The following is a 24,269-nucleotide window of genomic DNA, read 5'->3' as shown; positions in this document are numbered from 1 at the left end:
AAGAATTTATTTAAATTCGAAACTTCGACAAGAAAACAATTAGCAACCAACCAACCTTTTCTAATTCATTTTAGATAATTCATTAACAGATTTTATGATTGTCCTTGAATACAGAATAGAGTTTTTCAGTAGCATCTGTTTGATTTCAGAAGTTAATTCAGTGATATTAATTCATATCTTTCTACTCAAAAACTCACGAGGATCATTCACGTTGAGATACAAAATACATCATTGATATACAGTTTTCCTAAAAGAAGTTCACAAATTTGAAATCTATGAAAAGAAACCACAAAAAGAAATATTGAAAAATAACATTGAATCAAAAATATGGAAAATACCAGGATTAAAATATTCGGTGCCTGAAATAAAAATAAATCAATACATGGGTTCAAACATTTAGTGGAATGTCAATATTATGCAAATGAAAAAATTAAATAATGAAGATTAATGATGAAAAATTGCAAATAAAATGAAAATCGAGATAGGAGATTTCAAACTAAGCTAATTCACGACGTGTCTATTGTTAGCAGTCATAATCGAATTCGAATGTCCAATATCTATGATAAGTACTTAATTTGACCCATTAACGAATAATGTGAAAAATGGCCAGAATTTATTACATTGAGAATTACTACAAATGAAAAATATAATTTCATTATTGTTTACTAGGTTAGTAGAAATTTATAACTAGAAATAAGTTATAAAATATGAGGTGTTTTGTCTAAATGTACGGGAATCGCATTTCGGCGATTTATTAGTGGTTACTTCGTCATCTGTACATACAGATCAACATGAATTCAATAGCTGGGGTTTGAATTCATACTACTGAACTATGTTCATCTAACAAAGTATCCGGAACAATGATTGATGCGTGATCAAAGCATGATCACATGAACATTTGCATCTATTGGGTGAAACAAACAAGCCTCCTCACGCTGGCCAATCAGATTTAACTGCAATCGGCTGACGGAATTGATGTTACAGTGTCGAAGTAGTCAGTTACGTTTAAACGTAACTGTGATGTGTACATATACGGTATTTTAGAGTTTGAAATTTTTAATATGTACTGATACGGCTGAAGAAACTGCTAATTTGTGCCCCTACCATCCACTTCAAAAATTTCCCATACCCAGCTGCATTTTATTGAAATTAAATTCGGTTGTTCCTTAGTGCGACTCTGTACAAGCAACCTTGTCTGGGAGATCACGTGCACTATGTTGCTTAGATGGACAGAGTATAGGATATTCTTTTTTTTTTCTGATTGATTCGGCCGTTACTTGATGAAGATCCATAGTAATTTCAAAAACTACACGACTTGATCTCCAATTAGGTCAGGTTGGGTATATATTGAATATATTCAGTCAGAAGTCAGAGATTTTGATGATATTTTTCTGGGAAAAATTTGGGCCGCAATACTGACATTGTTTTCCATTTCAAATACCTGTTACTTGTATGTCCTGTCTCAATGAGAATTTCTTTTCGATGATTTCTCAAATTTCTTGATCGTGACGTTATCTTTATATTATGCCTTTTGCTAGTGTGAACACGATGCTTTGGAACAAAACAAAATATTAGTGATTAAATGAAGATTAATTGAAGAAGTTAATATATGATTCAGCGAAACTAGAAAGATGCAGTACAATTGATATGTGGTCAATTTCAGAAATGATGTAATATAGTGCTTGTTCTATTTCTATTTAAAAAATGTATACAAAGTGGGTCAGCGAAAACGTACTTCGAGCATAACTGCCATTCCCAGAACTTTTTATTTAGGTTTATTAGTTGCTGAATTGACTTATGGCAGTTGATATACTAATCTCCCTCCCAGATTTAAAATACTTGAGGTGAAGTTGCGAAAAACTACAATGATATACAGTGCATTTCTTTAATGTCCCCCCCTTTTATTTTTTGAACGGTTCAACTCAAAAAATTGAAATTTGGGATAATGAAATTAATGCATGGATACTTTATTTTGAAGTAAAATTGACAGATGGAACTTTCAAAATGGCGACTGGGCATCATCTGGGAAAAAAATTAAATGGAAAGGGGGGTCTTGTTACACATCATTTTGAAGCTCCTGACGGATACTTCACATACCTAGAATATGAAGTCAATATTCTCACCTACTACAAAATGGCGGAACATTTAATTTAATAATTTCCTGAAGACAAACACATTAATATCGATATTTCTAGAAATATTCCTTTTATATCTGCCATATGGAAATTCCAACAACCCGGTAAGGTTTGTTAAGTTATTTTTTGCTTATGAAATCGTCAAAAAATGTCAGTACGATAATTCGGTTTTACTAGTAGGAAGGTACCACGCCAACAATCTCTAAAATGGTCAATTCTCGTCCATTGGAAGAAAAAAATTTAAGCGATTTTTATTTACGGTGCGACGCATAACTTTCACGAGACTGAAAGGATTTTCAATGAACGTTTTCCGAATCGTCCTATCTGTATAAAATATTCGAGGGAACTTGTATCCAAATTCACAACTACCGGTAGTGTACATAATAAAAAGCCCCCAGGTCATCCGTCCAGTCCGGAAGAACAGCAAGTGCGAATAATTGGTGATGAGATGGTAGTAAATCCTGAACAGTCTACTTATTCTGTCGCGAATGTTTGTGAGGTGTCTCCTTCTACTGTGTGGAGACTTTTGAAGAGGTACACCAATTAACTGAAGATGACCCTGATCGAAGAACAGAATTCTGCGAAATCATGACGAAAACCATTGCAAGGCATTCTACCTTTCTCCACAATATTTGTTTTAGAGATGAATGTACATTTTTTTAACGGCAATGTTCACAGACAAAATTGCTGTTATTGGAGTGACACCAACCTTCACGTTTTCCGAGAAACACATACCCAATATCCAGAAACAAATAACCTTTGGGCAGGAGTATAGGGCAACCATATTGTAGGACCTCTATTTGTTGATCAAAATTCAACAGGGGAAGTGTATTTTAATATGCTGGAAACTACTGTTGACTCTCTCATCACTGAACTCGTCGAAGCGAATCCTAATGAATGCGAAATGGATATTGTATTCCAACAAGATGGAGCACCACCACATTACTCCAGACGAGTAAGAAACTATTTGGATACTACTTTTCTCGGTCGTTGGATTGGCCGTCGAGGTCCTACAGAATGACCAGCCCGCTCGCCAGATTTGACACCTTTGGACTTTTTTATGAGGCTATTTGAAGTAAAAGGTGTACGAAACTGAACCTGCTCCAATATTGGATATACGGCAGAGAATAATACGTATTGGTAGAGATATTGACGTTACTGTGTTCGAAAATATTCGGCGTGAAATATCGGATAGGCTGTTCATATGTCAAGAAGTTCAAGGCAACCATTTCGAGCATCCTCTGAACTGACCTCAAGCTTATTACCTTGTATTATATAGTTAAATATCAATGTATTCAGGCAAATATTAAAAGTTCCGCCATTTTGTAGTAGTTGAAGATATTGACATTATATTCTAGGGTTGTTTGATGGAGCCCAATCGCCATCTTGAAAGTTTGTCAATTCCACTGCAAAATAAAGTATTCATGCATCAATTTCATTATCCCAAATTTCAATTTTTTAAATGACCCGTTCAAAAAATAAAAGGGGGGGGGAATAAAGAAATGCACTGTAGAAGTTTCAATGAATCCAGCTACGAATCCTCCATAAAACGTGTTAGTCAAGAAAAAGTTCTTCAAGACTGTTTGTATTTATTATAGTTTCATAGCAGTTCTAAAAACTATATGTGTTCGAAGGCTGAATGTTCAAAATTTTCACCATTCACTTCCCGACAATAATGAACATTGGTTAACAAAGTTATTTTACACATTTAGAAATATACCTGGGGTAATTTCATTGCAAGTTCTTTGTCTCTACCCACGAGTTGCTGTTGTGTATCGTAGGTACAGTTTAGACACAGCAGAATAATACAACCAGTAGGCTATCTCAACACGTGATCCGCCCAAGTTGCCGGGGACCTTCAACCGTTCTTAGGATGAGATTGTCATCCAACGCCTTCAGTGCTGTAGTATCGAAGGATTCGACGGCCGTCGGATTAGTTATACTAAACGGTCGGAAATTGATAATGTGTTTAGTTTATTCGCTGTTGTTATTATTGTTTTTAGTTTTTGTAGTTGGTTATGAGTAACTGATCACAAAATTTTCTATAATATCCTTAAATTTCGTTTTCATATGAGTGCAAGCCTATAGTAGAAGTATGAAATTGTTCCGCACTTCGTTTCGAGATCAACGAGAACTTGGTGAATTTTTAAATGAAAGTAGTGGGAATGGACTTACTGGTTGATTTTTTACTATGGTTTAGATATCACATATCTGCTCACAAATTCCAGAGACGTCATATCAGGTGGCTAGTGGACCATTCTAAGGGATCACGTCAGCATATTCACCGGTTTTGATGAATGATGAAGCCAAATGAGTTTCCAACTTTTTTTTCCTTCGAACCAGCCATAATGAGGAGGTGCCTAGATGACAATCATCCAAACCGGTGAATAGGCTGATGTGGTATTGTAGTTACCTGATATGAGGCCTTCAAATGTTATTGTAAGGATTTATGAAATCTAAAGTATTCATAACACAACTGCAGTACATTCCAGAGCTAATGAATGGAATAAAAGATGCTTCCAGGCACATAATGTAAGAAATGAAGTTGTGAACAAACTCCGTTATTGTCAGGAGGTGGATCTGTTTAAATATGTTCCGTTAACCAGCTGGAACACCCATATGAACGACAACTTTCAAAACTCGAAATGTTTGCAAGCTAAGGACTAATGAGGTGTTACCTTTCAACGTGTGATTCCTAGCACGGTTTGGACGATAGGAAGTAAAAATGGATCGACCAGCTTTGCGGTTCGAACTACCGGTTCACACAGCGGTCGATTGAGTGAGTGTAACAAACCACTACGTCAACCCAACCGGCTATCGTCCCATGGTGGACATTTTGAACAGTTATCAGGTTATTAGCTTGAATTGGAATCAGTTTTGAATACGATTTTCTTCGAATTGAAATACCTATCAAATGAGGTATCACACGACGACCTTTCTATTTGAAAAAAAATTGTTAGTACTTTCTTTCTTAGGAGGGAGGGGTGTTTGATATCGCCCTGTAGAATCGTAATAAAAACTTTTTTTCAGACCAAAAAAAATCTGTCTGGAAATCACGGCCCAAACCACGATTAGAGAAAAAAACTAGGCTGGTGAGCCATAGTCAAATAGAATTTGTAGTACCAAACGTTTCGCTTGCTACTGCAGACTTCATCAGTGAAATGTGCATTGATTGCACATTTCACTGATGATGTGTCAAAGTCTCAGTCGTTGCTAAAACTTCTATTCGACCACGGCCTACCAGTGTGGTAGGCCAGTCTCTAATCGAAAAAAATATATTTGGTCGGATGTGAATCTACTTACTCTTCTTCGATTATCCAGTCCGGATCTCTCATCAGAGCTCCACAAACACACAAATTGGCAAAGAAACCAGCCGTGATCAACAAAGTTCCCCTCCAGCCGTACTCTCGCAAGAACCAAGTTGCTAAAGGTGAATAAACCGCAGTCCCAAACCCGGTTCCACTAGCTGCCAACCCGAGGGCGACAGTTCTTCTCTTCTCGAACCAGAAAGCTATGGAAACCACCGCTGTAACGAAGCATAGAGTCAAGCCCAATCCACCAATCACACCGAAAGTTAGATACATTACTCCGATGGATCTAGCGTAGGAGCTGAGAGTGAGGCCGATTGTACAGATGATCCCCCCTACGATTGTCATCGATCGACATCCGTATTTGTCCACTAAGGCACTTCCGATAGGTCCTGAGAAAATGAAACGTTTTCAAATGTTTATGTTTAATCACGCTTATTGGAGCCATTCAACAAACAAATTATTGAAAGTAATAACACAAAACCTCAAAATTTTATCGACGAATTTTGATTTTTTAACGAAAACGTTGTTATTTAGCGATACCACGAGAGCAACCAGCGAGTGGTTTCATTCATTGCTGGTTGCTCGATTGGTATTGCTCACAAATAACAAAGTTTGAGTTTATCTGAGAGAATTTTTAGGTTCAGTGGTATTGGTAAAATTTATTTCCTGATATATTCTCAGCTGAACGCATCGATATAAAACCAAGATATCATTCTCAAATCAAATCAATATAATTACCCGAATAACGAGACATTTGTTTGAAAGTACAATTTTTAAAGACACAATGTTTGAATATATGAAGAGAGTAGGTACTTAAATGAATAAATACGTATTTTTCAACAAGATAATTTTATTGCTGAAATATATTGTGCCATGACATGAAACCGCAGAGCTGGCACCCGAGTCACCCCACTTACTTGACGCGGCTTGATGCATCAACTGTACGTCGCGTATTCTTTTCGATTTCAATTAAACTGCCACTATTCAGAATAATGTTTCGATTCGAATTAAAACTGTCTTACGTTACGATTAGGATATTGAGATTTCTGAATATCATATATAAATTGTTGGTATTCAAAGTGAAGTTTCAATTGAAGAATTGTTGTATGATTTTCATGAATTTATATCAATCAATGACAGTCATGTTTTTCATTTCGGTCTCTTGTATCTGCATTTGAGTTGTTTCAGTAGAGTTAGGGTCAAATGAAACCTGTGAATTTCTTTAGAGGCATTTGTGCAAAGTATTAATATTCAATCGAAATCATGTTTGAATAATACTCGATTCCATTGGTGTAATTTGATTAGGACAGTAACAGTGATTGCAATTGTGAGAATCATGCAAAACTAGGCCGTGGCTGTCAGTCTTCTTGCTGTCAAGTTTATCGTTGCCAGTTTTATCGCTATTGGGAAGAAGCGTTTCATCGGTTTGGAGGAAATAATCTAGATGATTCCATTGAAATAAAAAACTTCAATTTCATACTTTGGAAATAAGTAGGTATAACTTACATATAACGTAAAACCTTCCTTTTCATCTTATATGATTTCTTAAACGAACACATTTATTTTTACGATTCAAATAACCTAAAGATAGTTTTTTATTAAAAAAAACTGTAAATAGCTACATCTCAGGCAATTTTCATCGAACATACTTTCATCATCAGTAATTTTTAAATACACCATGTTTCAAAATCCTCCATATTTATTCGGGATTATTCATCAGGTGAAATTGCTTGACTTTCAAATTGTAATTGAAAAAAATAAAAAGTGAACGATTGTATCCTGTTTTCAAAAATCGAACCGAAAAAAGCATTTTTAGTTATATCATATTCAAGGATAAACTAGAATGTATGAAAGAATACAATAGTTTTTACTGCAACCATTGAAAAAACGCTTTTTGTTGGGTCATCTATCACAGTTGGCAAGACACGAAACACATTTTCGAATCTAATCGCAAATGAGCAAATTCATTACGTTACATTTGTGTTTGCATTATTGACTTGAAAATTCACCTACTTCAAAATTTTACGTCATGATAGATCATTCAATTTTCTAACAAAAAAAATTTAATAATAACCCGTCAGAAATTTGTTCGGCGGAAAACAAAATGATATTTTTCGAAAGTTCGTCACTTAATGAAAAAATTAAAGTAGTCAAATACCTTTAAATCTGGCTTTGCAAATAAATGATGGAGTGTTTCAATTTCTCTAGCCAATTTCTCGCAAACTATTTGGATGAAATAATATGACTAAAAATATTTTTGAATGCTTATATTCTAGGTTGCTTCTCGTTAGGTATCGTTCACAAATGAATCTTATTATAACATTTTTCTGATATGAGAAAGTACAGCATTCTACTCTTCGCACAAGTAATGGTGACATTTCCTGATTGTTGAATAATAAGTTGGGCTTAAAAGTTCGTAAACTAACATGGAAAAACATTTTTTATGATATTTGGTTTTATTATTCAATATAGTTGCCTCCGAGGTCGATACAACGGTTATAGCGTTCTTAAAATTTTTCGATACCAATTTTATAGTTCGATTTGTCTTTAGCCTCAAAATAGGCATAAGTTTCGACGATTATTTTTTCATCGGTGCTGATTTTTTTTCCAGCGAGCATTCTCTTGAGGTCTGAGAACAGGAAAAAGTCGCTGGGGGCTAGATCTAGAGAAAACGGTGGATGGATGTAGAAGCAATTCGAAGCCCAATTTATGCAAAGTTGCCATCATTTTCATTGATTTGTGACAGGTCGGATTCGTCTTGGTGAACTTTCTTTTTCTTCAACTGGGGCCGTTTTTCCACAATTTCGTCTTTTAAATGCTCCAATAACGCTATGTAGTGGTCGCTGTTGATGGTTTTTTTTTAAGATAGTCGATATATATTATACCATGCACATTCCAAAATACTGATATCATAACCTCGCCAGCCGACTGTTGCATCTTTGCATGCTTTGGAGTCGGTTCACTACCATGTTCCATTCATTTTTACATATCGATTGATTGATTTATTGATAATATGTTCATTGTTTAAGAATATAATTCTTGTTACCAACACAATGTCATAAATAAATATTAATATAAACATGAAGTATAAGATGTGAAGTATGTAAATGATTAAAATAAAATATAAACTATATGCAAAGGTTACATGACAAGAACTAGGACAACGAAGGAAAATATGTTTTTCACATACAGTACAATCGCAATTTTCACACATTCTAAATTACAGGGCATCTTCAAAATATTCTTGTAGGTCATAATAAGCTTTATCAGCTAAAATTTTTGTACATTTCTTTCTGAACATGATAAAAGGAGTCTCTATGATTTCATTGGGAAGTTTATTGTATATCCTGATTTCATTATATATCAACGAGTTTTGAACCAAATGTTTTTGGAATTGGTAGATTCAGTTCATTTGACCGCGTTGTATGATATGTAGCTGTAGCTGCAGATTCATAGTTCTCCCATTTTTATGTATAATCGATACGGTCTCCAACATAAATATTGAAATAACCGTAAGGATTCTATGTTTTCGAAACAGGGGTTTACATGAATCCTGCCATTTCGCTTTACATAAGTACCTAATAGCCCTTTTTTACAAGACAAAAACCGTCTGCATAAGTTGTTTACTGCAAACACCCCAAAATGGTAAACCATACCTTAGATGAGAGTCTATTAAGGCATAGTACCCCACTTTCGCTGCAGCAAACCCCAGTTCCATTGAGATGTTTCGCAGTGCGAAACATCCTGATGCCAATTTTTTGTTGATGTGTGCAATATACTGAGAAAATTTTGAATTTTCATCTAAATAAATTCCCAAAAATTTCAAAGTGGAGTTATTTTTATTGTGTTATTGTCAGTCTAGAGGAATATCAGGTATATTACACTTGAATTCTAATATATTTGTTTGCTGGTATTCAAAGATAAAATATTCGAGTCAAACCAGTTCTTCACTTTCTTCATATCTTGGCACATTTTGCTATGTAATCTGTTTTTGTCCTTGTCATGCCACAATAATGTGGTGTCGTCAGCAAATAAGGTAAAGGTTCCTATAATCGATATGTTTGTTATATCATTAATATATGAAAGAAACAATATAGGACCTAATACACAATTTATCTCTCCAACGTCCAAGTTAGATGACGTTCTTACAAATTGTTTTCTATCAGAAAGGTATGGACTAATCCAATTATGACTGTTGTCCCTAAAACCATATCTTGTGAGTTTCTGAAGCAATACGCTGTGATTAACACAGTCAAAAGCTTCGGATAAGTCACAAAGCATTGCAGAGGCTTCCCCGCTGTTGATTTCATTATACACCAATTGCAATACTGTTGATATAGCTTCACTTGTACTCTTAAAATTCTGAGAGTCATACTGATGTGCACTCAGTAAAGGGATACTGGTCAAAAATGCCATTATCCTTTTTTTACTAGTTTTTCAATTATATTTGCTAAGGTTGGGAAGAGCGATATAGGCCTAAAGTTTGCTGGATCTTCATTGTTGCCGCCTTTATGGAGAGGAATGACAATTGAGGTTTTGAGAATTGAAGGAAATGTTTTCTCAACTTTCTTTTTGCCAAAAAGCAATGCTTATTATCACACGGAATTCTTTTTTATCCATTTTCTTCATACTAACAAAAGTTGCTTCACTCAAAATGTTCTATCCCACAAACTAATAATCCAACATCTGTGAAATTTGTACACCTGTCTTTTGAAGGTTTGGGTTAACTAAAAATCATATGGATTTAATACTAGTAGCGCCATCTGTGTGATAGCCTACGAACTTCCCAGCCCACCTAATATACTATTAATAAATTAGTTTCCGTTTTCCTTAGGTTTTTTCGATATAGTTAATTATTTATTCAAACAGTCGCTCAAGCCTTGTATCAATCAATAATCACTCCTCTAAAATTTTTGAAAAATTAACTGTTACTTTTCAACAAAAATCTGCATAAGTCTTACCTGTAATCAGTGGTAAAGCCATGAAGAGGCTCCCGATCCAAGAAGTGGCAGACTTGGAGGCTCCAAACTCATGCAAAAATTCTATATACAAAAGTCCAAAGGTGAATCCCACCCCATCCGATAACATGTTGATAACAAAACAAGCCAGAACAACTAACCATCCCCATCCTCCGTCTGGAATTTTCTGTTTGGTTTTTTCTACGAAAATACTAATTTCCGAAGATAAAATTGACTCTCTCCTTTGGAATGTGCGGTCAATTTGAGGAACTAACTCGTTGTCATCTTTGATATCGATGAGAGTTTTATCTACACTCTCTGTGCCAGGCGATACTTCCGAAATAACGACCAAAGGGGCTGCTGCTTCAAGGTTGAGGTCCATTTCTCCGATTATTTATTTTGGTTCGTAATGGTGTTGGCAGATTTTAGTCTGATTCTCTGGTAAAAATAATTGAATATGTTGAGAGATGACATCAAGATATTATTTCAGTAGCGCTGAACCTATCTGATGCAGCTAAAAATAAAAACGAAAATAAATAGCATATTATATGAATATCAGCCACCTGACAATCTTTGTCTGATTAGATAAATAAATTTATCAGAAACATGGAAGTGAAATATGAGTTCATCCATTATGCGAATAAATAGAACAAACATTTAACGGTGTAATTCAGCTATGGTAAGTAGGCATACTTGAAGACTGGTTTTAAATCAAATTATCTAAAGGTACAATTCGTTCTAGACCAGAGTCGATAATTTTTGAAACCAAAAAAAATAATAGTAGGATGAAACTCCTCATTAAAAGGGGGGAATATGATAAAACTGAAAGGAAAAATAAATTACGGGCGATCTGAGTTCGGAAAGTGAGAGGGGGTGAGTTTTTAAGGGTAAAAAATGGTTTATTTCTATTTCCAGCAAAACTACAAGTCCTATGGAAAAAAATTGAGCGACAAAGTTGTAGGCAATGAAAAGATCTACAACTTTTGTATTCACAATTTTTTCACATAACCTCAAAATTTATGTGAAAAATTCAACTAACCAAGTTTTTGGTTTTTAATTTTTAACAATTTCAAAAATTTTTTCACGAAATTTGGTGAAAACTTACTTTTTCATGTTCCAAATACATTGTGATTCATTTGATTTAAAATATTTATTTTGTCATCTTATGTTGACTTAATATCAAAAAAGCGCCCTAATTTTCAATCGAAAATTCTGGCATGAAAATATCATTTTTTTTCAAAAAGTAGGTGTGCTTCTTGCTCGTTGACATCTCTAGTTTCTGATAGTGTAAAGAAATACATTACCATAGTAAATGTTCTCAGAAAATTAAAAAATTCGGAAAAAACTCGAATTTGAATTTTTTTCAATCATTATATACAATTTCATAAAAAAATGTGATTGCTGCAATTTTATTCAGTTTGAAAGTTTATTCATTTAATTCTAATTACATTCATGTCATAGAAAATCTTATAAAATATAAATATACATATAAATGGTACTATAAAATTTAAATACTTCATTCTGATTACGTTATTAATTACAATATTTTTAAAAACGTTAATCTTGTTATTTATAAACAGCTTATCTTGATTTTCAATCATTTATCCATTAGTTTTTGTCTCTTTGATGACATTTCTTCATCGTTAGATTCGGTATTATTTCCAGTCTGCATTGGTTCTTCATCTACAATTTCATCTGAATCATTAACTTCCTCGTAGGTTTTTTCTTCCATATTGGAGCAATTTTCAGAACCATGACAATTTGGGCATAAATTTGTGTATTTCAAACCATGTGTTCGACAGCCACATTTTAAACTGTTACATCCAGTTTCACAGTTGCAGCAAATAGTTTTAAGCAATACCTACTTAGAATTATTTCCTTTTCTGTAAATTTGGGCATAATGCCACGTTGATGTTGTTTTCAGCCCTAATCTGTTGCTGTCAGTTCTTTACCCAACCAAGTTTGAAGCTGATAATATCCCAGTAACAATGCTGTTTTGCTACTCCTTCTGTGGGTGGAAGGTTTGCCAAAATGAAAGATGATTTAATTTTTGCCGATTGTTATTTTTGAAATCTTAATTGATTCAGTGTTATTTTTTCATTTTTACATTTATAAATAAATTTTATTAACTGTAATCCATTTTCATCTTCTTTACTTGCATCTTTCTTATAAAAACCATTGGCCAAATTTCACAAATTTTTAGCGTCAAAAGTATGAATTTACGACACTTTCCTTTTCCGGCAAATCCAGATGTTGTATCGCAACCGGAAAAACAATGCAGAAATGCAATAATATTTTTGAAGGATAAATGTTTGAAATTATTGGACGTGAAAAATGGATCCTTCACATTTCCAGAACCTGGTTTATCAATGTAACACGAATCTTACGTTTTTTGAGTGGTTGAAGTGTAGATTTCAATAAACAGTTTAAAATTGATTACATAATGATTAAAAAAAATCGAATTCGAGTTTTTTTCGATTTTGTGCATTTTCTGAGAACATTTACTATAGTACCTAATGTATTTTTTTATACCATCAGAAAGTAGAGATTTCAACGAACAAAAAGCACTTTTTGAAAAAAGCTGATATTTTGACGCGAGAATTTCCGATTGAAAACTAGGGTGCTTTTTTGATATTGAGTCAAAATAAGGTGAAAAAATAAATGTTTTGATTCAAATAAATTACAGTGAATTTGGGACATGAGAAGTTAAGTTTAAAAACAAAAGTTGTAGATCTTTTCACCTACAACTTTGCCATTTTCCAAAGGACTTGTAGTTTTTCCGGAAATCGAGATAAACCATTTTTTACCCTTTAAAACTCACCCTCTCTCACATCCTTAACTCAGATCGCCCGTAATTTATTTTTCCTTTCATTTTTATCATATTCCCCTTATTTTCTAATGGATTTCATCCTACTATTATTTTGTTTCACTTTTTACCATTTTTGAAGGCCTCTGCCCTGGTCTATCGGGCCAGTCTTCCCTTACCTACACAGTAGGTTGTGTTTTGATAGGTGTCAGTCCATAAACCTACTGTGTTGCTTCAGAAGAATTGGTGCAATTCATATACGAAGTTTGATTTATGTCGGTCCAGATAAGTTGATAAATACTGATAGGTTTCTGGTTCCGAAAATAATTAATCCCCTGTTGACTTTATTGATTATTTTTCCTACAGCAGCTCTTGGACCCCTTCAAATATCGAAAAATCGTAATTCAAAATTAAAATTAAAAAAAAAGAATTAGTTGCCCGCAATCTCTACTTGGTAATCGAGTATTTTGAGATACCCTCAGACTAAATATGCTGACACAGTAATTCTTACTATATGTGCAGATATGTTTGTTTATATTAGTCATATGCATCTCATATTTTCGGGCAAAACCATATTCAATTTTAATGTTTGCCTTGTTTGTTTATAATATCTTGTGTGTATCTTACTTGACCTGCTACAAATATTTTTGTATACAGTGTGTAACAACGAAAACTTAACAAAGCCGTTTTTGAATATAAAAACTAAGATTTTTAAAAAAAGCTCAGACACGTCGATTTCTAATTAAATGGGACACCTTTCAGACAAATCAGATTTTTTGTAGTACGCACCCCCTCGGAGGGGTGTGTCCGACGACCCTTATTTAGATAGGGAAAGTAGGTCGAGTGGCACCTTGTTTCAAAGGTCTTTCGAATACCTTTACAAATCTGTTAAAAGAAAATTTTTGTAATGATTAGTTTTCGAGATAATTTGAAGTTAAAATTGCCATGTTAATAATACATTAGACAGACCACTCGGTAACTTGTATGCCTACATAAAAAAATTCGAGCAGTTCGTCTCATCAGTTTTTTTTTGAATGAAATCCCTTTTTTAAAATCAATACACATTAGTACATCGTTCGATTGTTTTGTTTAATCGGTCGTGTATTGTTATTTGTTTAAAAATGCCTTACACTACTGCTGAAAGGGTTTCAGTTATTGCTTTATTTTTTGGCAACGACCAAAATGCTAATAGAACATCAATTTTATTTAATGAGCAAAACCCTGGTAAAGACCTAAGCAGAAATCACGTTCTGGATTTGGTCACAAAATTCAGGGAGACAGGTTCGGTTTAAAATAAGAAATGTTCAGAGAAGGGTAGTGAATGACGATAATGCGATTGGAGTGATTGGTCAAGTCATCGCCAATCCCAGGTTAAGTACCAGAGGTTCATCAGCAATGGCCGGAATAAGCCATATGAGCGCATGGAGAATCCTTAAAAACCACAAATTCCATCCTTACAAAATTAAACTTGTTCATGAACTCAATGAGGATGATTTTGACCGAAGACAGGAGTTTGGTGAGGGCATGAGTGAGAGAGCTGCTTTATAACATCTGTTTTTCGGACGAAAGCTTATTTTATTTAAATGGTTGTGTGAACCGTTACAATTACCGTTATTGGTCGGATGAAAACCCAAGACAATACGCAGAAATACATACCCAACATCACCAAAAGTTGAATGTCTGGGCCGGAATATTAGGCAATCATATTATAGGTCCATTTTTCATTCTTATTTACAACTTCTTGAAGAGGCAATACAACCTCGTATAGTTGAAATAATTGAACAGGATCTAAGATGTCAAGATGAATTTATCCATTTTCAACAATACGGTGCACCACCCCATTATGCCCCGCAGAAACGAAATTTTTTGAATAATCATTTTGAAGAACAATGGATTGGCAGACGAGGTCCAATTGAATGGCCAGCACGATCACCAGATTTAACACCACTGGACTACTTTTTGTGGGGATATTCAAAGTCTAAAGTTTATGCTACACAGCCAGCCAATTTGGATGAATTACGTCGTAGAATTATTGATGAATGCCGAGCTATAACTCCTGAGATGTTGAATAATGTAAGAGCAAAATTCGAACAAAATCTTTATTGTTGCATGGAGCAAAATGGCGCACATTTTGAACATTTACTCTAAATTTCCTATGCGTGTTACCCTTATTAGGTGTTACTTTTTTTGTGTGTGCTTTAAAAACAATTATTGGGATTTATTAACCCTAAAACAGTTTTTTAAACTTTTTTGTGTCATCAGTATTCCAGGAAATCAGCAGGTTGTATTCGTTGTGTAGGTAAGTTTTCAGTATGATTCCCTTTTTTATCAGAAGCATAAAATATCCACGTCAAAAGGAAACTTTCATAAGGAGGTGCCACTCAATTTACCTAAAATGTAAGGGTGGTAACCAACCCCCTCCCCCGAAAAAATCTCCTCGTAATAAACAAATAATTCTGCCTTTTTTACGAAATCAAATGGACACATATTAGCAGGTTGTCATAAAAAGCAAAAATTTATTTTTTTTATGAAAGTTCTGAACGTAAGTTGTACCTTAAAAACAATTTGATTTATTTTAAAAAGAGTTGAACTCAATAAAAATTCCTTTAAATCTTCAAATTATCTCGAAAACTAATCGTTACAAAAATTTTCTTTTAACAGAGTTGTAAAGGTATTCGAAATACCTTTAAAACAACGTGCCACTCGACCTACTTTCCCTATCTAAATAAGGGTCGTCGGACGCACCCCTCCGAGGGGTGCGTACTACAAAAAATCTGATTAGTCTGAAAGGTGTCCCCCTTTAATTAGAAATCGACGTGTCCGAGCTTTTTTAAAAAATCCTACTTTTTATATTCAAAAACGGCTCTGTTAAGTTTTCGTTGTTACACAGTGTATAACACTGTATAGTCAATAAACGTAAAAATATTCTTCAAATGACAAATGCTACTGTATTGTTACATCCTATCTATTGTTACACCTTGGCGTGGGTCCTTCAACTCATACTGGGTAATACTATAGTATGTACTAGGTATACTTATTTTACTTGTTCGCTTGTAGAAACTCCGATTGATTTCAGTAATTTACGCCTATCATGCCTGCAAACAAAGGATCGCGACTAATCATTGTGCATTGCGGAGGAAGTAAAGAATGGGTTCCGAATTCTTGGAATTATGTGGAAAAAAACTTGAGGACTGCAATGTTGACTATCATAAGAACGTGGAAGCTAATATTTTTGAGGAATGGTTTGAAAACACATTGATCCCAAATTTGGATGCAAATAGTGTAATAGTTCTTGACAACGCTTCCTATCATTCGCGACATCTCATCAAAGTACCGAATAAAAATTCGAGGAAAGATGAAATACAAAGCTTTCTTATGGATAACACTTTGTATTTTGAAGAAAACTATACCAAAAACCAACTACTTGAAGTTTACAGACAAAAACATTTGAAAAAGTATATGCCCTTGAGAGTATTGCTGAAAAGTATGGACACACCATATTGAGACTTCTCCCCTCTTTTTGTGTTTTCAATCCCATCGAGTTGATTTGGGGAAAATTGAAACAAAGCATCAGGCGTAAAAATAATTTTCCAAAATTTGATAACAAGGTGATAGAGATAGTTAAAGAATAAGTATCTAATATTACCGAAGAAGACTGGCAGAAAAGGATTAAAAAAGTAATTTTAGATTGGACATTTCCATATCAATGGTGGAAATAAATTCATTATTGATTTTAATGACGACAGTGATAGTGAAACGGATAATATGAAAGAGGAACTATCAGAAGCTTTCGAAGAAAGTTAGTGAAGTGTTTTTGAAGCGATCGATTGTATATAATGTGAGTGAGTAGTTAGGTTAGGTTAGGTCAAAAGTGGGTGGGTCTATTCGACCCTCCACCATAATCAGAAATGATTATTGAATAACAAAATTAGTTAGCTCCCTAAATATTTTATTAAAGGGGAACTGCTGGAAGGTAGGGAGCACTATATCGTTCACTTGAACTATACAACTTGGCTACTCAGTTTACATCGTCGGTGTCGATATGTACAATTTTATATCTGACTGAGAAATTTTATACCAATTCATATAGTGTTTCTAATATTGGAAATGGCAGGAGTAGCATACCGTGAGAAGGACTAGCCCACTTCCCAAACCACTTTGATATACAGTGCATTTCTTTAATGTCCCTCCCTTTTATTTTTTAAACGGGTCAACTCAAAAATTTAAATTTGGGATAATGAAATGTATGCATGAATACTTCATTTTGAAGTGAAATTGACAGATGAAACGTTCAAGATGGCGACTGGGGGCCATCTGGGGAAAAAAAATTAAATGGAAAGGGGGTCTTGTGATACATCATTTTGAAGCTCCTCATGAATACTTTACAACCCTAGAATATGAAGTCTATATCTTCATCCACTACAAAATGGCGAAAAATTTAATAATTGCCTGAATACATTGACATTTAACTACATAATACAAGGTAATAAGCTTGAGGTCAGTTCAGAAGATGCTTGAAATGGTTGTCTTGAATTTCTTGACATATGAAGAGCCTATCCGATATTTCACGCCGAACATTTTTGAACACAGTACAAATATTTATTATTCTCTGCCGTATATCCAATATTGAAGCTGGTTCAGTTTCGTACACCTTTTGCTTGAAATAGTCCCATTAAAAATCCAAAGGTGTCAAATCTGGCGAGCGGGCTGGCCATTCTGTAGGACCTCGACGGCCAATCCAACGACCGGGAAAAGTAGTATCCAAATAGTTTCTTACTTGTCTGGAGTAATGTGATGGTGCTCCATCTTGTTGAAATACAATATCCATATCGAATCCATTAGAATTCGCTTCGACGATTTCAGTGATGAGAGGGTCAACAGTAGTTTCCAGTATATTCAAATACAGTTCCCCTGTTAAATTTTGATCAACAAATAGAGGTTTCACAATATAGTTTTCCAATATTCCTGCCCAAATGGTAATTCTTTCTGGATATTGGGTATGTGTTTCCCGGAACACGTGAGGGTTGGTCTTACTCCAATAACGGCAATTTTGTCTGTGAACATTGCCTTTTAAAAAAAATGTTCATTCGTCACTAAAACAAATATTGTGGAGATAGGTAGGATGCCTTGCAATGGTTTCCGTCATGATTTTGCAGAATTCTGTTTTTCGATCAGGATCATTTTCAGTTAATTGGTGTACCATTTTAATTTTGTATGGATGATACCTATTCCTCTTCAAAAGTCTCCACACACTAGAAGGAGACACCTTACAAACATTCGCGATGGAATAAGTAGACTGTTCAGGATTTAATACCATCTCACCAATTATTTGACCTTGCTGTTCTTCCGGAATGGACGGATAATCTGAGGGCTTTTTGTTATGTACACTACCGGTAGTTGTGAATTTGGATACAAGTTCCCTCAAATATTTTCTACAGATAGGACGATTCTGAAAACGTTCATTGAATATCCTTTCGGTCTCGTGAGAGTTACGCGTCGCACCGTAAATAAAAATCGCTTAAATTTTTTTTTCCAATGGACGAGAATTGACCATTTTAGAGATTGTTGACGTGGTACCTTTCTACTAGTAAAACCGAAAACCAAATGAAAATATTCTAACTGAACAATGATGTTCATTGACGTACTGACATTTTTTCTGGTTTTTATGAACAATAACTTAACAAAATTTGGTTGTTGGAATTGCCATATGGCAGATAAAAAGGAATATTTCTAGAAATATCGATATTGATGTGTTTGTCTTCAGGAAATTATTAAATGTTCCGCCATTTTGTAGTAGGTGAAGATATTGACTTCATATTCTAAGGTTGTGAAGTATTCGTCAGGAGCTTCAAAATGATGTGTCACAAGACCCCCCTTTCCATTTAATTTTTTTTTCCCAGATAGCGCCCAGTCGCCATCTCGAAAGTTTCATCTGTTAATTTTACTTCAAAATAAAGTACTCATGCATTTCTTACATTATCCCAAATTTCAATTTTTTCAGTTGACCCGTTCAAAGAATAAAAGGGGGACATTAAAGAAATGCACTATATAAATCTGAAAACTTTCAATGAAAGTATCGTTTTATATCTAGCAAAGAGGCTCAGTAACAAGTTTATGTTTTTAACGTTAAGAATGACGAATGTGCCACGAGAAGGTTCAGTCCACTTCTTCAGTCCCTTGAAAAAACCCAGCTTTCTAAGGCTGGGCGTTGATAAATGATAATTTTTTCAATATGGAAAAGACTGAATAAAGAAATCTTGGCTCGGCTCGATTTTAAGCCGAACTGGGGATTTGAAAGTCGAGCCGGGTTTCGAACCGAATCAAGACTTTTCGAAATCGAGTCAAGCCGAGCTCAAGTCAAAGCTCGGCTCAGCTCAGCTCCAATACCTACATTGTGAGCGACGCGAAATCGACTGCCTCGGATTCTCCTGTACACTCTCACAGATAGCTATGATGTTTCTGGCATATCTTGCGTTTCGTCGACGTACGGGTGTTGGTCGATCGTTTACTGAACCAGTGGACTCAAATTTATCTACCACATTGCGAATAGTCCTGTCGGTAGGACGATTATGACTACCGTAAAATGGGCGAAGTGCGCGGTACATTGCCCTAACAGAGAACCCATTTTGTTATTTGTTATTTGCATGTTGTTGAATGCTACATCCATCTGTGGTGATATGGCAAAACATACTGAATAAATGACAAAACTAATTTGACAAGACGGCCATAATTAATTGTCAAAGTCCCTGTCGAAAGACGTTATTATCGCAGTTTTCTAGAAACCTTAAATTTTCAAAATGGAATACAGTCCATGTTACTCGCTGATAACGTAGGTTTCTATTGAAATAATTTTTAAATCGATTAAATATGTGATAGAATTGCCTATACTTGATGAAAATCCATAACGTATTCAAATAACACTTCATTGTAAACTGTTTAGTGAAATTCTCCCAATAAAATGTTATTTGAACCGGTTGAATACTTTTTGAGTTCTTACAAATATTTTTTTTATAATATAAGTTTAGATTTAGATATTTTCATAAACAGTTAAACGAAGCACTGACACTGACACAATTTTGACAGGTGTCTAGTAAGACGAATCTCAGCGTGTCGTAACTTGAACTGATTTTTATGGCTTCTAGAAGTATTATCGACAAATTGATTTTCTTCTCTTGTATTTTCAATGACTTTCTTCACTATTCGGTTGCTGATACTAGAATTGGAAAATTATTCGCATTTGCAATCCAAAGTTTTTTCACCTTGTTGTTTGTTATTATAGTGATGTTATATAAAAACAGAGCCGTGTTATCGTTGATTGGAAGAGAAAGCCATGTCTCAAGCTGAAGACAAAGATTGGACCTGAATATTTTTCCAGAATACCAACCAATTATTGTATTTTTCCGAGAAACGGACCTAAACTAATGTTAATGTATTATCGTGGTCGCTTTTTGCATGCATATACATATTCAATGATACAATGCCACAGTCAGTTGTTTCATTTGCGTGGCTTGAATGCAAATTTGGTATGATTCGAGAAATTGATAACAAAGTAACAATACCTACTTACTCATCGAAACTGTAACTCTCTACATAAAATTTTCACTTTGGTATACACTGAACAACGATGTTCACCTTCGTCATAAATAAATATTTACACATGCTCATCTGGTTCCACCATGAAACACGAATCGACTGTGTGGAAAAGTCGAAACTGAATGAAAACGCTGATGTAATGAACGCATGTACGAATTCAGTGGAGTTTAATTAGTAACTTATTAACATTATATGAGTAAGTAGGGATTGGTTAGCAGTACTTGTCACACTTTAATTTAGCCCTGGATAGTTAAAATAAAAATAGATTATTTTGTCGGCAGAAACAGAACCGGACTGAGGTAACCCATTCCTAAAATGGTTCGCCATTCAAAACGTAACATAGTGCAAATCTAGGAAATCATTTACATATTTTTTGGTTTGAGATTTTCTACAATCTGAAACTGATTAAAAGTTGTTGGAAAAATTTTGAGACGTATGTGATGGCGGACTGCTAACTCTACCCAAAATTTTTGAATCAAATTAATTTTTAATTTCATATTCGACATTGCTTTTGTATTCTTTTTTCACCTTTCCAAGAGTTCATTTTCCATTTGAATAATTTATTTTGAATAAAGCCATATTTATTTTTAGCTCAATGGTATTTTAATCGTATATACTTATACGATTGTTCACTATGACTCTGTCGTTGAATCTGGTCATTATTATGCATTGGTCAAAGACGAAACGGACTGGTTTAAGTTTGACGATATTCGTATCACTGAATATTCTGGCAATATCTTGAATTTATTGGAGCCTCTGGAGACAACTTACTTTTTATTCTATGAAAGAGAGGACATTGGCAGATCAAGATCTTCAGATGATGTGGTCCTGCAGGTTTTTTCAGGTTTTCCTGCAGCTGAAAAGGCAAATGCTCCACTGGAATTAATCAAGTCGCCCCAGAGCATCATGCCAATTAATTTTTGTTGTTGTCATGTTTTTGTCATAATTTCATAATTTGCATTACTTTCAATTAAACTGTTTTTCCTTATATTATTGCTTGATATTCTTTCGAAGTATTTTTTTGGAAAGTCACTATATCTATATGTTTAGAGTTTATGAATCTTTCACAATCTTAATAATAATCAAGTCTGCTGGAGTGTGATAAAGGTAAGCTGAGAAGATCATCCTGAAAATTGCAAAGTATAAATCCCTAGAGAGTCCAACTTGTAGTTATAATACAGTTTTTTCAAATGGTACACCCTGTATTTTAGGATAGTTTTGAAATTCCGAGATGAGTTTGACTCATTTTCATGAAACACTCCTTATTTCAAAAATCAACCGTTCACGAGATATTTGAGTTATTCTTTAAAAAATGAAACATGTGAATTGTCCACCATTAAACTACGGGCTGCGAAACATTCATTTCGATAAGTTACAGAAAGTTCATTAGAGCTATTAATTTGCCGTCATGGTTTTCATTGAAGACAGGCGTTCAGCTGATTAAATAGTGAATTAAAAATGTTTATTCTGAACGTTTCATGAAAGAGCGAAAAATAGAAAATATTGCAATGTCTTTTCACACAAAATATAAAAACAATTTCAAAATATGTTGGAAGTCTTCCGTTAACTTCCATCAGACATTAATTAACTCTCTTCATCAAATTGTTATTTACACCACGAAATATCGAACACTCAAAGTCCTTTTTTAAAAATCAATGCATTTAGTACAACAATAATTATTGAACAAAGGTACATCTTTATTATTACACGCTTCATATTAGCTTCACCTGTATGTATGTATGTTTGTAACTCTCAAGGTCGGGATCTGTATTTGACAGAATTATCGACATTATTGCTTGATCTATTCGCGGGCAGATGGCGCTGTACGTAACCTCCTTAATATAATTCGAACTCACTTCACATGTATTTCTTCATTTGAAAAAAGTATTATTTTTTATCAACACGCGCGCCTGCTGCCTTCCTTGGGCTTGGTAGCTGATTTTCAGGCTTCCTCTCCGGAATCGAAAAATATCAATGGTCATTGTTCTAAACAATATACGACTGATTGATCCCAAAGTTTAGATGAAATAAATATATATATATATATATATAACTAAGCTTAAAACAATAATATTAGTATTATTGTGAAAAAAGTGTGGGCGCTTTGTGCCATATTTTTTGTATATCAAGCGCCTGTCGCTTTTTTCACAGTACTACCAGTATTTTTCGTTCGTTATTTTAACTTTTTAGTTCGATGTTCTTTGAAAGAGTGTTTTTTAGTTTTTCAAACTATATTTATAGCAAGAAAGTTTGATAATGAATGCCGGCCAGTTCCCTAGAATCTTCGCAAGTCGTTTATCTCTCTATGTACGCTTTCCTAGACTCAGAATTCTTTCTATGGGAACCTGGGCGTTGGTTGATGTAATTCACGACTGATTTGATCGGCATCTAGGGGTTGAATGCTTGTAAAACTTTCCTAACCATATTCCCGTCACTTCAAAATGTAAAAATATACAGGGTGTTATATTTGAATTGAAGAAGTTGGTACCAACTTCCGGTATACACGAAAGTGTTGTAAAAACGCCCTTACTTTCATTCCATAAAGCATGTTGAAAAACTTATTTTTGCCAATTTTCATATATTTGTCTGAATTTGAAATGTATAAATTATTTTACTTAAGAACCCGAAAACATTAGGAAACAATTTTTGACTAACTTTTGAATGAGTTTCAAATTTTATCATTGTTGAAAATCGTTAGTTTCGGGAAAATTTGGTTTTGTGAGGTATCATGTTTTGTTTCAAATTCACATTCCAAATTACCAAAACATACTATTCTTCCGCACTAGCCCTGTGTTCAATTTATGAACACCATTCTGTGCAAGGATCCAGAATTCCAAGAACTAAAGACATTTTGTCCTGTCACATTGTGGATCCACATTACTCAATATATATTTAATTGTACAATATATGGATCGGATCAATCACATAAATGTAACGTGATGTGAGGATTTTGAGTGTATTGAAGATGAAATTAAAGTGTATATTATTTTGAAATATTGACTAATTCATAGATCATACCTTTAATCATTTAATCAAAGTATTACTTCAAAAATTATTTGTATTACGTCGATGTTACTTTCTTCAAAAAATATGTTGACAGTAGTATTCAATGACTTGTGTGTTTTATGTTCAAAATATGCAATTATGCCCTTTTCGAAAAAAAAAAATGTCTTGATATTCATTTTTGCCAACTCTCTGGAATTATCAATATGAATATTTGGTCTAACAAGCACCCATTACTATAAATATTGGTATAGGTATTGGTACAAGCTGAGCTCAAGTCAAAGCTCTGCTCGACCTCTAGACACCGCTATCTACAACTTCGAAATTTTACTATTAATTTTTTATGAGAATAAAACAGAAATACAGCATATGAGTGGAAAAGTAGTGAACGGACAAAGGCTAAAATTCTGTGAACCATAAAAAACCACTGCTCTCTTCAAAGCGGTGAATTCAAGTTTGATGT

The 24,269-nt window shown here is 34.2% G+C and overlaps 1 protein-coding gene and 1 long non-coding RNA gene across 2 annotated transcripts in view; one reads left to right on the top strand and one right to left on the bottom strand.

Moving 5' to 3' along the window:
* Positions 1-10,786, bottom strand: part of LOC111512180 (monocarboxylate transporter 9) — a 28,959-nt gene extending 18,173 nt beyond the window's left edge. The window contains exons 1-2 of the mRNA XM_074179881.1: positions 10,408-10,786; positions 5,439-5,835 (exon numbers count right to left, since the gene is read on the bottom strand). Of these exons, the coding sequence (XP_074035982.1) occupies positions 5,439-5,835; positions 10,408-10,786 (776 nt within the window). The remainder of the gene's footprint in view (positions 1-5,438; positions 5,836-10,407) is intronic.
* Positions 10,787-10,916: 130 nt separating this feature from the next.
* LOC141484689 (uncharacterized) lies at positions 10,917-21,791 on the top strand. Its single transcript, XR_012466742.1, has 2 exons — positions 10,917-11,083; positions 21,395-21,791. It is a non-coding gene; the product is annotated as an uncharacterized lncRNA (long non-coding RNA).
* Positions 21,792-24,269: the final 2,478 nt, after the last annotated feature.

Source organism: Leptinotarsa decemlineata, unplaced genomic scaffold, assembly GCF_025532065.1.
Source record: "Leptinotarsa decemlineata unplaced genomic scaffold, Ldec_3_MD MMD2_tig00026282_RagTag_RagTag, whole genome shotgun sequence".
NCBI classification, from domain to species: Eukaryota; Metazoa; Arthropoda; class Insecta; order Coleoptera; family Chrysomelidae; genus Leptinotarsa; species Leptinotarsa decemlineata.
This window is presented reverse-complemented; position numbering and strand designations above follow the sequence as displayed.